Source organism: Chionomys nivalis, chromosome 20 (genome assembly GCF_950005125.1).
Source record: "Chionomys nivalis chromosome 20, mChiNiv1.1, whole genome shotgun sequence".
Classification (NCBI taxonomy): Eukaryota; Metazoa; Chordata; class Mammalia; order Rodentia; family Cricetidae; genus Chionomys; species Chionomys nivalis.
Window position 1 is genome coordinate 53,885,697 of NC_080105.1, and position 17,568 is coordinate 53,903,264.

Consider the following 17,568-nt stretch of genomic DNA (forward strand, 5'->3'; position numbering starts at 1 on the left):
GGCGTGAAGCACACATATATAATCAATGCGGAGCGTAATCTGAATGACAGACATCACCGTTCTAGCTGGATGTGCACACCACTCTCTGAGCCCCAGCGCTCCCTTAATTAGACCTTTAAGAATAGCAGCATAAAAGGAATTACAGTAATCAAGCCCAAGACTGCCTTAGATGAGAAGAGAAACTGGAGAAACCAAACTTTGAATGGGAAAAAAAACCCTGACATAAAAGATTATAGACATTTTGACACTTTAATTAATGTTAGTCTCAAAACATAAGTGTAAATCAACCGAGACACCGAAATCGCTTCCCACTGGCATTTTACACAATGGTCTCCCTAAAGTTTTAAAACAATTATGTGGCCACACAAGTTTTGGGGCCACACTGAGGGTTAGCAGCTAAGATGCCTGTTTAGAAATGTGCTAATTAGCAAGAAATTATAGTGTAAGCAGTGTTTAGTCTCCCAGACAGGGAAATGAGGCATGACAGCTGCTTACTGTGGAGACACTCCTGTTTTCTTCTTAACTATCTGCAAATCAGCCACAGCACACAGTAAGTGCTTGCATGGGAATTGAACTCCCTTTCGGAGATGTGAAGAACCAATTATTATTTTTTTAATGTATAGAATCTACTAAGGGTTGGGTAACCCAGAATGGACTTTATCAGCATTGCTGGCTGACAGGGGCCTTTGTGATGATACCATTGCTAAACAGAAGTTCAAGTGAACAAGTCACATATGTTGTTTTCCTTCCAAACTTACTGTTCAGGGACCGCTTTTGCCTGGATTCTTAGGGATGGGGAGTTTTGACTCAGACAGCACATGCTGTAATCTCAGCACGCAGGAAGCAGAGGGGCAAGGGTCATATGTAGAGAAAGAATGGGTTACACAGTGAGGCTGTCTCCAAGAATTAAGGATGCAGCACAGTGGTAAGTCACGTGGAAGGTCTTGGGGTTGATCTTCATTGTGCCTAAAGACCTTTAATGTATATGGGAATATTAAAAAATAAATGCAGTTGAAACCCATAGATTGATAACTGTGACACATTAGGTCGCAATGAGGGGGTGCATAGATTGGGTTGGTGACAAGTTTTGAACTGTGTGGTGGCTAGCCCTGTCATCTGTCTCACACTGTGTGTCTGTGCACACACACATTCACACATGTTAGTTTCACTCAGACTCTAATATGAATGAAGTCTTTACTGGAGTGATTCTGGAATTCTGTTTGTCTCTTTGGGGTTTTGAGGGAAGGCTAATTCTGTGTGTTTGCTGATTTAAGTTCACAGGTGTTACTGACCCACAGAGGCAAATGTATCTAGATATCAATGCCTCTTGATTAAGAGATGACTTTCTATAAGGAATTCATCAACAATAAAGCAAATGCTTCTTGCAGGGGCAAACTCAGTGCATGCCTGACTTATTAGACAGTTTCAGAGGAAAATTAACATATACTAAATACTGTCTGTTTGAAGGCCCCAAGCAAACACCACACCTGCATCAACATAGTTTCAAGGGGACGAGGAAAAGGAAGATGCAGGTATCGATTTCCCTCGACAACACAGGCAAGTGTTGATTTGCCTTCTGCCTCATGGAGACTATCTAGGCAGACAGTCGATGTCAGCTGTGACAACAATTCCGTGTCCTTGGAGTGTGGTCCTCTGAGAGTCTTCAAGGCCGAGGTGAATCAATAAACGCCATCACTGTGAGCGGGCCAAGCATGGCTCTCCGGTGATCTGGAGCCCCACAGCTGTTAAGAGAGGGTGTGGGTGTTGGAGTGTGGCTGACTTTAGATGTCACTGACATCATGGCTGCAGGCCTCTCACTGTGAAAGGCGAAGCGTCACAGCTCTTTTGCTGCACCCCACATTAACTCTGTGAAGATCTAGAGTGTCCTCACAATGGGTATTTTCTGTATATTCCAGCTGTTCCTTGGCAACAGAAGTTCATGTGCTTAAGATTGTCTGCTCACTGTGGCACCATAAAAAAATCCATATGGCGCTTTTCACAGGATAGACAGGCTCACTATAAAGTCTAGCCCCTTCCTGGCCCAGGCAAAAGGTACCTGGACAGAAGAGGGAGTCCTGGAGACAGTGACTCATCATAGCTCTGCTTGGGTATGGAGCCCGCACGCATGATGTTTGGGCCAAAGTGGCAATTCGCTGTGCAATCAGAGGGGCTCTCAGTGCTGTTTGCCAGCTGGCTCTCGTTATGTCTCAAATGCTGTTCTTTATTTAAGAAAATCTGCCTCTAACTCCAGGGCATACAGAAACAAAGATGCAAATTTCATAATGAACTCCAAAGACTTTCTACAGAAGAGCACACACAGGGGTAGCCTACCCAGAGCTACCCAGTGCACACATCCCAACATACGAGGGCAGCCTACTGTATGCTGGGTGCTGCAGACAGGTAAGACACCGTGTCTTCTCTCCTCTCTTCCCTTACGTTTCCTCTCCTCATCTCCCATCCTTCCAGAAAACTCATCCATAGAACCCATACTACCCACAGCTTATGCAAGGCTCGACAGAGACTGAGAAATCCTGTTCGTTCGTTCGTTCATTCATTCATTCAATCACGCATTCATTTATTCATTATTTCGTTAAATAAATCTACAAAATTTAGTACATCTGTATAATTTGCAACGTGCTATTCCAGGCACTGGGAATTCAGCTGCTAGAAACATCCCTGCCTCACAGTGCACATATTCTAGTGGAGGAGAGAGAGGGCTAATAAAAGGGGGGGGGCAGTGAACTGTCCATCATAGGCTGAAGGACACACTGGAGAGCCCAGATGCTACTGCACCAAACCCTTGGCAGGCACTGGGCATGTGGGACCTTGCTGTCTTCGCTGATAAGTGAGGGTCTGACTTGCTGCCCAGTCAATCCTAGATTAATAGAATTATTAAAGAAAGAAATATTCCTGCTTTTCCCAGTTCCAAAGCTACTTGCCAGTGGAGATGTGATGAGGGAAACCACTTAGTTCTCAAGGCAAAACGGGAATTAATGATTAAGCAGATGGCTTTACAACATGAGCTGTGTAGGTATGTTGGCTTTATGCCATGGCTTTATGAAGCGCTGTGTTCTCCATGAAGTTTAGGGACTAAGAAACACCTGGCTAGATGTGGTACTGGCTTGTTTTGAGATTGTCACATCCCAGAAAGTATCTCACCTCTCCGTTTCATACAAAACTAGTTTACTTCTGATGAGCACAAATCCAGACAGGGAGTGGTGCCAGAACCCTCTCTGCAGCTGGGATTTGCCTTGCAAAGCAGACATCGTCCCACGCTATTCGACCCAAGAGAGCTTCATCTTCAGGAGTTCTATGCACGTATGACAGGGGACAGAAAGGAGAAGCCACATATCTAAGCAGCTGGTGGCCAGACAGTGGCTCCCAAGGCAGTGGCAGGACATTTTCCTGAAGAGCTGTTTGCCCTGGGGACCATGTGTCTGCTCCTGCTGCATCCACAATTGGGGAAACAGTATGAGGGAGCTCCTATCTCTATCCATCAGGCACATCTGGGATGGGCTCATTCCTGAATGCACTTAGGAAAGCCAGAGATCCTATCAAGTCCCGATCTGGAGCAAGTGGTCTTAGCAAATCTGAGTCCTGGGTACCCGGGAGGATGTGGCCACATGGGAATATGAGAAGATGGGGGCCACAAGAACTCAGGGGATCATGACCTTCAGCCATATTCTTTTGTCCTCAGCAACTCTGGCTTCTTCGACATGTCCTCCAAGAGTGTCCAACCCCAAAGACTTGTGAAGGGAATTTTCTCAGTATGCAAGATTCAAAGGACCAGTGATAGGTCTCAGAGCCTTGCTGGACTGCCCTAAGCATCTTTCCAAAAGCATCCAGAGTTGCACTCCTACTGACCCACTGTGCCTACCTAACAGGTCCCAACAGCAAAGAGAGTAGGTCTTTGAGGAACCTTAGATGTAGCCCTGGTTTACTGTCTGAGGATCTCCACATCTAAGATAAACACCATGGCCAAACACAACCTGGGGAGAAAAGGATTTATTTCATCTTACAGCTTGTCAGGGCAGAATCGGACACAGATACCATGGGGAGCACTGTTTACTCCTCCTCAAAGCTTGCTCAGTCTGCTTTCTTCTATCCCTCAGGACCACCAGCTCAGGAGGGGCACCACCCACAGTGATCTGGTCCCGCCCACATCCACAAGCAATCAAGAGAAGGCATCAGAGCCTTGCTCACAGGTCATCACAGTGGGGACATTTTCTCAATTGAGAAAGGTCCCTCCTTCCCAAATGACTCTCCCTTGGGTCAAGGTACAGCTACAGAAAGGGGCTGGGGGGGGGGGTAACACTCCTGTTCTTACAGTTAAAATCCAAGATCTCTGTTCATCCTAAGAATATGCAGAAGCCAAAGGCATTTGGACCACATTGTGAGTCCTGGAACAATTTGTAACAATTGACATTAATTAGAAGAAAAGATTAAATGTCAGCCAGCAAGCATTCATATAGATGTTTCTGAAGGTAATGATTATTAATATATTTGTACATGTTTGCAGCTTGCAGATCTATCTTAAATCTCATTTGCTTTTCTTTTATTCCATAGAACATCCTTGAAATATCTTATGGACATTAGGTACTAAGTAAATATTTGTGAATTTGATCCAGTCAACTCTGTGATTGATTGGAATGACAGTGAAGTAATGACCTGCTATAAATCAACACAATGAAAAAGAAAATGTCAACTTGGGCTAGAGAAAGCAAGGGAAGCGCACACTGGCATTTATAGAAGCAGATGAGTGAGCTTGCTTATTTTTATAGGTTGGGACTTTCCTGCAGGATCTCAGCGCCCCTTGGGGGTGCCTGGATCAGTCAGGACCAGTTAGGTGACTTGGATGATCTTCATCATGGCTGTGAGAACCCTAATATGATTATGGACTTACTTGTCTTACTTGTTGTTCCAAGTAAGAAAAGCAGTGATTACAACAAGTAAGACAAGTACGTCCATAAATAGATGGGTAAACAGAGGCATGAATATTCCTAGTGATGACTCCCTCGGTTTTATTTTTAAGTTTCCCTAACACCTGCGTTGAAAAGACACAGTGCGCTACTCCGACATGACTAGGTCAAGGTGGAATGAGTCTGATGAAGGGCACTGCCCACTCTAACAAGGGCTGCTTCCCATGTGGTCACCGCCATGCCTTTCTACGCGACTCCTTTCTTGCTTTGCCTTACTGCCACCTTCTTTGTCATCTGGAAATATCAACAGTGGCACAAATGTTACAACTCCTGTCCCTAAAACGATTCACCAAGTTGCCAGGCGTCGCTCAGCATTCTACGCATCTGGCATTTCAAAGGGGCTGAGGGACTAATTTCAGAGTAATCAGTCTCCTTCAGCACTTGCATCAATCTTGGAAACACTAAGTTGGCTTGAGAGAGTCTGTCGTAGCTCAATACCCTGACTGCCATCAATAACAGCCGACACTCACAGAGCGTCAGGGCTGAGCATTCCTGATGGCTGTCAAACACAAGAAGAAGTTATTATGGGCTTTTGTTATACTAATGTTTTTATTGAGACATGGTTTCGATGGAATCAACAATCTTCTTGCTTCAAGCTCCCATGAGGTGGCATGTGCCATCATATCTAGCTCGAAGCTTTTGCTTAACTTTTAAACAAACGTCTTTTGTTTTTCTAAGAAGAGTAGTTCAGACAAATTTAGTTTAGAATCCCAAATAATGAGTACCTTTCCAGACCATAAACATGACATTTTGAAGGGTCCGTGACAATGATTTTGCAGCTAGGAGGCCACTATGGAATCTGCTTCAAAACCCAACTCTGAGCCGAGTTAGAGTGGGTCCTGCAGTTCTGGGAAAACCCCTGCCTTTGACCTCCATGCTTCTCTATGTCTCTGTGCATTTGTGCCCATGTCCCTCACAACCCTTCCCATGACAAGTGGGACCAGAAGTGTGTGCTTTTGTTCTGGGAAAGATAATTCTAGGAGAATGTCTGTCCTGGTGAAGATTATGTGATATTTGGAGAGAATGCAAGATCACCTAGAGGGGAGAGGTAGAGAAAGAGGGGTCACAAGGGGAGGAGGTGCAGGAGGAAAAAGTGCAGGGGAGGAGATGCAGGGGGAGGAGGTGCAGGGGAGGAGGTGAAGGGGAGGAAGTGCAGCGGAGGTGGTGCAGGGGGAGGAAGTGCAGGGGAGGAGGTGCAGGGGAGGAAGTGCAGGGAGAGGAGGTGCAGGGGGAGGAGGCATGGAAAGAGGAGATACAGAGGAAGGAGGTGAATAGGAGGAAGTGCAGGGGAGGAGGTGAAAGGGAGGAAGTGCAGGGGAGGTGGTGCAGGGGAGGAGGTGCAGGGGGAGGAGGTGCAGGGGAGGAAGTGCAGGGGAGGAGGTGAAGGAGAGGAAGTGCAGGGGGAGGAAGTGCAGGGGAGGAGGTGCAGGGGAGGAAGTGCAGGGAGAGGAGGTGCAGGGGGAGGAGGCATGGAAAGAGGAGGTACAGAGGAAGGAGGTGAATAGGAGGAAGTGCAGGGGAGGAGGTGAAGGGGAAGAAGGTGAATGGGGAAGAGGGACAGAAGGAGGAGGCACAGAGAGAGAGGCACAGAGGGGAGGAGGTGCAGGGGAAGGAGGTGAAAGGGGAGGAGGTGAAGGGGGAGGAGGGACAGAAAGAGGGGATACAACAAGAGGGGGTATAGAGGGAGGAGGTGCTGAGGGAAGGGCATCTTGTGAACAATGAAGTAGCCTGGGAAAGGCTCTGCAGGGGAGTGCCTATCCCTGTGCTGGTATAGCCCATGCTGACCCAGTAGACTCCCAGGGTCCCATGCAGATCCTGGCACTGAGATCCCAGGGAGGCTGGCTTGGATCAGTGGGCTAGAGGAGGAGGTCTCCTTCAGCCTGCAGGCCTCCTGGGGCTCTGGGTGTTGGTGTGATCATGCACTCATCTGGGACTACTGCTGCGTTTCTGCAGGAGGGCCTGGGGCTCAGAATTGGAATCAGGTTACTTAAAGAAAACAGCCATATGTTGTTTCTTGAACAACATCATCTCAGAGGGTCAAGGGATACTCCTCAAAGAGAGCCTCTAAAGAGAATAGCACACCTCGAGGTCCGAGACTACCATGAAGGTCAGTGGAGTTTAAATACTTGAATACAGAAGGACCCACAGACAGTGTGAATCTTGGTGTGAGTGCCATTACATGTAAACTTCCCAGTCAGTCACTCATGCATTACTGACCCTGCACCATATGGGTGTCAAGAGAAGTAAATATATATCTGCACATCTTTCAATATGCCTTTAGCATGGTAATGCCCCAGTTAGTATTAGGAGAGATGCTACCTACCCATAGATGAGGCCTGTGGCTGTGGGCTAAACTATCTACCAGCCTGCGAACTCAGTATTGTTCAATAACCAGAATGGGGAACATTTTCTAAGTGGCTTCATGGAGCCTTGTAGGTGGAGGCTGGAGCAATTGCTGCTGGTTTCTAATGGCCGGCTCACTGTGGCATCCTCGTCAGAAGACAAATTCTGCCATCCACACCTAGGCATTTTATAGCAAGGTGCCTTGAGGCCTGGACCCACATGCTCTGTGCCCAGAGCTGGAGGACCTTGAGATTAACTCATAGCACGGCCTTGGCCATTCTGTTCCACACCCTTGGACTCTAACGAGTTTCTGCACAAACACAACCTGCTCTGGTCCTTCATCCTGTCCTGAAAATGACTGGATAACCCTACAAATGCTCCAAGATAGCGCCTGTATGCAGGGAAATGTGAATGACTTGAAAACAAGATTACACTGAAATGTAATGATTGCAATGTTTAAACTTCTGCAACATGTATACGTATATTAATGTAGAAAACAAAGAGGTTGCTACGGACCAGGTGTCTGGGTCCCACTACATTAAGGTGCTGAAGTCCTCCTGAGCCAGGAGCTAGTTCTGTCCAGGTAGTAAGGAAAAAGAGCCCACGGTAAGAAGCTGCTCACATATGCTGCAATGAAAACATAGGCTGTAACTCTTTTTATGAGGCTACAATTACCCTGATACCCAAACCACATAAAGACATTGCTAAGAAAGAGAATTACAGACCAATCTCACTCACGAACATTGATGCAAAAATACTAAACAAACACTGGCACATCGATTCCAAGAACATATCAGAACCATTATCTACCACGATCAAGGAGGCTTCATGCCAGAGATGCAGGGATGGTTCAACATATAAAAATCTGTCAACATAATCCACCGTATAAACAAACTGAAAAATAAAAACCACATGATCATCTCATTAGATGCTGAAAAAACCTTTGACAAAATACAACATCCTTTCATGATAAAGGTTTTGGAGAGAGATGCAGCCTCTTGCATTCTCCTCCTGTGATGGATAGACTCGCCCGGCCTACCCTGTCACATCTGCTTACTTGTTCATTTTCGAAGGCTATGCTAACCCGTAGCCCTCACAACGGAGCCTGCCTTGGACCTGAATTCAGACACAAAAAAGAGGCTAGGTCCCTGATCCTAAGCACATTTCTCTAAGCTGCAAATACAGGGACGAGATTTCAAAGACACAACCCGTGTTTCAATTCAATGCAAAGATCTGGAGGCTTCTCAGGATTCCCAGAAGCGATGGGTGTTGGTGGCTTCTGAGAAGCTGAGAGGTGGATCACAGCTAGTGCAGGGATACCTTGGACATCCACGGGAACACTCTGAACTGTCCTCTGCATGCTATCATCACTTCGGGGTCTATGATTCACCGTGGACTTAAGCTGCAGGTGTGGGAAGAAGATGCGGTCTGGGCAGAAATTCTACTATTGTAAGGAAAGTATATGAGCTTTACAGTGTGGGCTCTGACCATGTAGGGTTTTAGGTTTTGGTCCTAAAATGAAAAACAGGTCCCTATAGTCCAGTGTGGGAGAGATGGCAGCACTTATACTTGCCCCAACTTATGAAAGACCTCATTTGTACAGATACTCAACTAATGTTTCCTGAAGCATTCCGAGTTAGACAAACTCCACCACCCCAAGCCTGCCAGGTCAATAACCTGGAACCTGGTACTGTGCACACGGGGAATGACACAGATGTGACTAAACACAGGGTCTGGAGATGGGACATGGTTCTGGCTTTCCTAGTGGGCCAATAACATTACTGGGGTACTACCTATAGGGATAGGAAGGCCAGAGTCAGCGAAGGAACAGTGGCAACAGAAACAGTTTAGGACCATGAGGTTGCTGCAGCAGAAGGCTGGGTGAAAAGATGAGGAGGGATTCTTAAGACTACCATTTGGATCCCAGAGAAAGAGCGTCTGGCTATCACCTTGAGGCCCAAGTTAGAGATGGGATCTCTATAGTGCTCACAAGACAGGTCGGTGTGGCTTGAAGACACAGAGCTGTGGCCACGAGCTACAGCTGCGAGTCTGGATGAAGCACACCTGCTCATTAAGGCTTCCCCAGTCCCAGCGCCTTGCTGGTGTTCCAGGTTCTGCAACCGTCTACGCAGAACAGGATGATACCAGACTGGCTTCCTCTGCAAAGATCTGCACCGTTCCACAGTGGACTGGTGCTATCCAGGGTCCTTTAGCAATCTTTCCAACTTGTCACATTGCCAGAATTCAGATGCAACCTTGCATCCTGGGTTGGGATGGGGGCCCTGTGCTCCTTCTGGTAGCCCTCCCTCTGCCCCACGGTCTGTGAGTTCCCTTTTCTTGGAGGTATCCTTCAGCAGACTATTTCTCAGTGTGTGGAAGCTGATGCGCTCTTTTCTGCCAGATTTGCTGCCTCTTCTTGGGGGCAGCTCTAGTCTAGACGACTCCATGTCTATCACTGAAAATCAGGACCACCTTGAGCCCCTAGAGGCTGCTGCATGGGGTTCTCTATGAATTGCAACGTTCAGTTATGGAGGGATACTCTTAAGACCCAGAAAGTAAACTAGAACTTCAAGGTTTAGAAGGTTCCAGAAACACAAGATTTATGAGACCCCCTACCCCTGGGCTATATAAGCAGTAAGGACTGATGGAGATGGAGGGGCTTTCCTAATAGCTGAGCTGTCTGTGAGCCCTGCAGAAAGCTCCAGGGTCACAGCTTTTGTGAGCTGTCACCCATGCTAGATAGGTCTCTCTGTCATCATCTGCCTTGCTATTTTAAGTTAATACCTTACCCAAACTCCTCATAAGGAACCCGACAAATTCACTAGTTCACCGAGCTAGGCTTGGATGGAATCTTCCTTTGGTCTGTCATTAGTGCTCTGTGTGGGGTGAAGACACACAACAGAGGTGCCCTAGCCTTCACAGATCCACGGTACTCTCTCTTGTGGCAGGCTTCCCATTGGCTCTGTTGGGTGAGGGTACCAGCAGCACTCAGCATCCAGGCTGTTCCTAGATCCTTGGCCCACCCTAATGAAACTGTCTTCTCAGGATAGAGCTGCTCCTTCCATTCTGTTTCTGTGCGCTGGTGCTTCCATTCTTGTGGTGTGACTTTAAACTTCAGAGGGTAGTGGGGGGTGGGGGGAAGGCTGGCAAGGCCAATCTCTGGATTTAGTTCCTCTCTCCTGTTTCCCTCAGTGTTTGGTCTGTCTCCATTTGGGGCTGTAGTTCCTGCAACTATATCTGACAACTGAGTGATTTGTCCTCCTTGATGACATCATCCGTGTCACCTGGCCAGCAGCCTTTTGGAGTCTCATGGGGACAGAGCTGGAGGCTAAAACTTCTTCAGTGTGTTCTAGACTCTAACCAATTATACAGGAGCATCCTCAGGAGGCTGCTCCAGCTGCTCAGTGCTGCCTAGCCCTTGTCCCCTTTACCTGTAGGATTAGGTTTGACAGTCGTCTCTAGAACTTTCTACAGTAGGGCAAGGTCAGACTTTTCAAATCTTTCGGGTCATAACTCTTTTGGCTGCATAAGAAACTACTGCCTTGGGCCATTTCTGCTCACACCAAGAAGCATGCAGTCTGAAGCGAACGTGCCACAGTTAACTCCTCCTTAGGTCTCTCCTCTTGGCTCACGGGTGACATTTTCTCTCTGTGTTCCCATGATCAATCCTCTGCGAGTCTGCGTTGCAATCTCCTCCTTCCATAGTCCTACTGAACAGGTGATCTCATTGTAGCTCCATCACCTCAGTGGAGGCCATCTCGAAGGAGGCAAGCTGAGGGCCCAACGGGAAGAGATTCAACAGAGCTTCTGGAAGACTTGACTCATACTGGAACTCTTTTCTGCTGTGGGGGGTCACTCAGCAGTCTCAGAGCTGTGTCAGTGCTGACCCACAGTTCAGAGAACCTGCTCCATAGCTCCTGAACCCCCACTTTTGCCCCCCCCCTTTGCCATATTGGCTTCTTCTTCCCTCCTGTTCAGTGCTTTTGCATCCCTGGCATCATGGGCCTTCTTGACTCCAGGCTTGGATGCCTCAATATGCTGGCTCACACTACTCAGCCTTGGATTTCTAGCCAGCCTCACTGTAACTGGGGGATTCTGGAGTCTACCATGGAGTCTCAAGCCTCCCTTTGGCTGCCATCACTTTCTGTACGCATCTTCTTGTCATGCAGCAGGTGTCTATAGATGACTGATCCATCACTTACAGTGGTTCCCAGATTCTGAGGGTGAATCTTAGACCCAAGACAATTCTGCATTCAAAGCAAATTGTCCATGCTCTAAACATAGCACACACTTCATAGATGTTCATAAGCTAAATATAGCGTAAGGCTTTCTTTGATATGGCTTTTCTTTATTTTATTTTGGACTTTTGTATCTTGAAATTGAAAGTGACCATGTGTGATCTCTTGTGAATGTTCTCTGTTCATTTATTTATCAAAGTATTTATGATTCCTATCTACCTTATTAGGAAGCACTTGGATTTGAAGAAGTTGGGGACTTGGTCACAAAGCTCCAAGCAACGCTCAGGCCAGAAAGTTGACATACCTATCTGTAAAGACCTAATGTACACACAATAGAGAATTTTGCAAAGAAGTACAGACAAAATTCATAGTATTGAGAACAGTTTTCCCTCTGTCTAATATTCAAGACATAAAAAATATGAGGCTAGCTTTCCTCTGGTGTGTTAGCAAAGATTTGTCTTGGAAACAGAGTTATTAAGCACCCTGGAGAGAGAAGTCACTGTTGAAATATGAACAATAAGATAAAGTACTTCTGTGCTGTTCCCTCTGTCGTCCCGGGGTGGCTTCCCCTTGGTTCTGATGACTTCTGGAATTAGTTGTGACATGTGTGGAGACAATTTCTGACCCAGAGAAAAACCATTATCATCTAATTTTATACTGCTTCCCTCCACAGGACCAATGTTATTCCTCCCCTCAAAAAACCGGGTGCAATGAGTATTTAGACCAGCAAATCTACCTGATAAATCATTTCATAGATGAGAGAGAAACCAAGTGTGAAATGGAAGGTAGATGTTTGCGAAACCACTTCATTTAAGGAGGGCTCTATAATCAACACCCACTGCTTTCCATAACGAGAAGCATGATGGGTGGGCAGGCTCGTCCTGCTCGGGGCTGTGTTCCATGCCTGCTGAGGACCACAGAGAGAGATGAGTGGAGCTTGGTGGGCGGGACTCCCTGCTCCCTGCTTGCAGGCGAGAAGAGAGGTGACCCGATGGGCACATTGGCTGGTAGCATGCACCTGCCAGGGTCCACGTTAAGACTGTCTACTGTGCTCTGAAAAATCGATAGGAATTCACTCAGCTGTACATTTGACACTTGATTTATTGCATGAGCACCGGGCTTCTAGATTTACATGTTTATAAGGTGAGAAAATCTAATACTGCCAGCTTTCATTTTTCAAGCCCCCATAAAGAACATGTTATAATGCATCTTATACTTCAAAACAATCACTTTGAGATGTTTCTGAAAGTAGATTTTTTTTTGAGTCATAAAAGGAAAACATTCTTTTAATCCCTTTCAGTCCTGGAGACAAATCCCAGAACCTCTTATACTCCAGATAAACACCCTACTGCTGATCTGTACCCCGAGTGCCCCGGGATAATAGAAGAGTGTTAATTCATCATAATAATCTCCAATGCTAGTATAACAACAGTTTCCAAAACCAAGAAGTACTTAAGAATAAAATGACTGAAATCCAAGACAGACAGCTCCGATCAAAGGCGGGATTCGGCTCTCACTATTAGCACAGGAAGTACTAAGATTGATAAAAGAAGGCAGGGTCCTAGAAGGAAGCTGGTTTGCCTGCCAAGTGAGTTTTATTAGGAAGGTGGCAACAAGTCCGCAAGCAGTCACATGTGGCCCAGAGATTGAGCCCTCCGGTCCAAAGAACAGCTTGATAAGAGACAGAACTGTCATAGGTAGCACAAGGGAGATGCTGAAGAAGACATACTTCGGTCCCAGAATACTGGGTGAGTTACAGTGCCATGGCCGTGGGCAGTCATGATGGGACCATGACGGGAGAGACGGGTGACTCAGATCCTTCAGTTCCCTTTAGTTCTAAGTCAGAGGGAGTTTCTCTATCTTATAGATTTCTAGGGTTCGGGTGGATTAATTTCTACATGTGTGTCACAAGGCAGGAGGTGTTGAGAACGGGAGAGGAGCGGCTAGGCAGTTTAGGGTCACGAAAGTGCACGTTCTCTTTGACTAAAAGCTACAAATGTCCTTAGCCCCTTTGATATCCTTGCCCTGGCTACAGGCAGGAGATGGCAGAAGTGTTTAAGACAAACATCTTTGCTGCCGTGGCTAGAGACCTGGGATGTCAGACTGGCCTGCGTTTTCTGTATCTTTCTCCCTTTTCTGGAATTCATACGGAGGGTGTGGCAGAAACTGACAGACATTGGATAGCTGAACTGGGATCTAGACTGACTGGCTCGTCTCTGCTCCCATGTCTCCGTCAAGTAAAGCCTTAATGATTCCAAGGTTGTGACCTTCAATAGCATCTAACCCTTTGGGGATCTCTTCTGTTATCTTCCTCAAGCTCCAACAATAAAACGCTTCCTAAAACCCACCTCTTATAAACTTCATTATTCAAATTTGAAAGAAAAAACCTGGAGGCTACTGACTCCCTCCAAGTTCTGTGTGAACACGAATGTCTGGCACCCTAACCCGAGTTAAAAGTCCACCTAGGAGCTAAGGAGGCTCTGTTGCTCTCAAGGACACCTCAAATTTTCACGTGTTAAAAGCACCAGAAAAGCAGAGCGGATAATTCAGGTTGTCTTGAGCTTTCGCACAGCTGCGAGGGGGCTGAGGAACACAGAACTAAAGCGCTGGCTGCTTCCTGGGCTCTCAGGAAAAACTGTTAGGGCTACGCGACCTGATGCACAGAGAGGCAGAGCGAGGTCTGTAACACCATACTAAACTTGAATTCTGTGACTCGGGGAATTTTCCTCTCTACCGTTTTTCCAGATTAATAAAAATCCTTGACATTGTTCACAATCTTATTAAGCAGATCATGTTGCATGTCATCTGGCATCCGTCGAGTGAAGGAAAAATCCTTGGCATTCAATAGGCTGTAATTTGGAGCAGTGGTGGTGGGTGTGATGTTGACCTGAGCTTTTGGCTTCTCACAACCATGACCATGCTACCCCCTCGTGATGTCAGCTTTCCTCTAGCCGCCCAACATTGCGCTCATCTGACCTACCGTTGCGGCCATGATGCTGCTATTTATCCCATAGTCTAGAAGAGAGTTTGACTCAGTAACTAGGCCAACTTCCATTGGAAACTTTGAATAGAAACATTTAAAAATTTATTTTGTGTGTGGAGTTTTGGAATGCGCAGGGTGCTGGGGAAGAACGATTTACTGTGTACATAAATCAGGACTTCAGCCTGAGTTCGGTACTGATTCTTATATTATCTCTGTGAAATCTGTTCTATTTCTATTCTCTCCCTAACGACAGCTCTAAAAACAGCAAAGCCATTTTCTACCACATAATTATTGTTTCAAAGCCTTTCTGAAGACCATGGAAATGCTTAATCGTTCATTTGCTTGTAGGGGGCACTCGATAAACACTGGTGAATATGAGTAATTCCCTTCGAAGGAGTTGCCTTTTGATTTAATTACTTTTTTAAGAGAGGGTCTTACTGAGAAGTTCAGGCTAGTGTGGGACTCTTTAGGTAGCCCAGGTTGGCCTGAAATTCTCAATCCTGTCTCAGCCTCTTGGATGTTGGGGTAACAGGATTATACCGCTCAGGCCTAGCTCTCAAGGGTTGCTTTTTAGTGTGCTGACTGCGAATCTCATTCCTTCCCTAAGTTTTAAATTAGCTCTGTTGTCACATGCAGGCAGAGGATGGACATCTCTGACACCCCTGCGGCAGCGGAGCACGCGGCTCTGGACATCTGAGAGGACAACCTAAGACTGTGACTGCCAGTCTCAAGAACCCCATGGCTGTGTCTTCCTGTTGACATGCACAGCCTACTTCAGGTCACAGACTTGGGCTGTGTCCTCTGCTCTTCACAAAGCTGTGAGGAGCACAGAGTGCCATGTTCCACTGGGCATCTCTTATCAAGGCCCACGGCTTATGGGTCAGTGTCTTGTTAGGGCCACCAGGCACAGGAGAAGACAGTGGGTTTAATGGGTCTCTTTCTGTCCCACTGTCCAGCTCCAAAATAATGATATGGAGACTTCTTATTAATTATGAAAGTTCGGTCCATAGCTTAGGCTTTTTTCTAACTATCTCCTATAATTTAAATGAACTCATTTATATTACTCTTCTTTCTGCCACATGGCATTACCTCTCTTCCATCCTGTACCTCCTGTTTCCTCTGTATCCTGGCTTTTCCTGCATGCCTCAGTCCTCCTCTTCTTCCTCTTTCTGCCTAAGCCTCCTGCCTAGCTATTGGCTACTCAGCTTTTTGGTATACCAATCCCAGCAAATACATCTTCCCGCAGTGTGCAAACATCCCACAACAAGCAAGTTCCACCGCTGGGGTGGAAGAGTGTTCATCATGCTCTCTGGAACACGTTACTCATGGTTATTACTTCTTTAGAAGACCTCAACAACAGACTTGGAGAAATGGATGCGCGCCAGACCTCGCCAAGGTAAGCAACGGAAAGAAACTTGAACGAGTTTATTCTCCTATAGTCTCCAGCGTGAAGGATTTCTTCCTAAAGAGCAAACGACAGCGCAGAATGTACCCCATGACAGAAATTCTTCAGTTTGTCACTTGGCGGTGTGTGGGTTCATGGGTCCTGGCTCAAGTTAGCACTGACCAAAGAGGCCTCTGCGAGAGGCCCTCTGACTCCTTCCCTTCTGAAGCTTCCTTCTTGCCCCCTCCCCTACCTGACTTTTGGCTTCTGACATTTAATATGGACAAAGCGTGTTCTGTTTCTTCTTAGGACTGTATTTTAAATTCTTTTGATCTGGCCACAGCAATCTGAATCTTAGGCTGTCCGAGACAGCTCGTTTTTTGACACTGGGGTGTTTTACGGCTTCTCTCCCCAGCCTTCACCTGGAGCGTGGCAAACTTTTACAGCTCGCTGTGTTTTATGGATTTCTCTGGGCCATGTATATTCATTGTGTTATATAAATAATAATTGTGCAGTAAACTAGTGGGTGGTGGCATTTGGTCTCTGTGGTAAATCTTCAAAGGGCGGGAATATAGTTTTCCATAGGAACCGAAGGGAAAGTGTGACATTGAATCCTCCAAGCTTAAGTCGATGAGGGAATTTACACTAACCACTGCTTCAGTCGTGATGAATCACATTTATGGATCTGCTACAGAGCAGCAGTGACGGAGACTGGGCTCCGCAATGCAGAGCCATTGCAGGGACGGGGCACAGTCCACCCAAGATTCACTCCAACCTCTTGAATACTGGCGTTAAAACGCAAGGACTGCCCAAATGTTGGTACTTATATTCTTGCCTGTCATAGAGACCTTAACGAAAGTTACTCCTGATTGTTTCAAAGAACCTCGGTAATTTCTAGAGTTCCTCCTGAGAAAAAGGCAAGGCTATTTTCGAAAGAAATGCTTCAAGAATGCTAATGCGAATGTCATTACGTGGTGTGTGGTAATTTCCGTGAGGAAATTTTACCTGCAGTGAAGGGGCATGGCAGCTCCCTTCTAGGCAAAACATTCAAACACACCTGTAGTTTTTCTGCTAGGTAGGTGAAAAAAGGGCGTTCTATTTACCTGCTGTTGACCTGATGGTTGAGGTCATGTTGGAGGGTGTCATCACGGGAATACATTCATCATCTTGGGAGTAACCAGCTTGGATGGCCCGAAGGTAGCTGTGACTCCTTGTTCGGAAACATCCAGGCAGGTCAAGGGCGTCCATGGCCTGAGATTCAACTTCACTGAAGACAGATTCACACACAGACTCGAACTGTCCATTGACCTCTGCCTCGCTCATCTGGAAGAGCAATAACACACGTGACGCCAGGATCCGCCAGGGTGGGTCGCAGCCACGTCACACGAGAACCAGGGACAGAATGCACTCACAGGACTTGGTGACAGCTTTATATTTTTGGCGCAGCTAGTTTGAAATCTGCACTGGGACTCCGGTAAGCTTGGGGGCTGGCTTCTTAGGTTATCTCTTACAAAACAGGAAGGTACATAACTAGCTACAGATGATGGATGTTTTGGGGACTCACCAGGCTGAGAGCCATCACAAAGACTAGGAGCCAGGGTGGGTGAAAGCCTCCCGAAACACCTGGTACACAGCCAAGGT

General features: G+C 46.6%; 1 protein-coding gene across 3 annotated transcripts in view; it reads right to left on the reverse strand.

Annotated features, from left to right (window-relative positions):
* Dlgap2 (DLG associated protein 2) overlaps nt 1–17,568 on the reverse strand; it is a 677,680-nt gene that overhangs the window by 34,868 nt on the left and 625,244 nt on the right. For all 3 annotated transcript variants that reach the window (XM_057752288.1, XM_057752286.1, XM_057752287.1), the window contains one exon: nt 17,031–17,250. In XM_057752288.1, the coding sequence (XP_057608271.1) occupies nt 17,031–17,250 (220 nt within the window). The remainder of the gene's footprint in view (nt 1–17,030; nt 17,251–17,568) is intronic.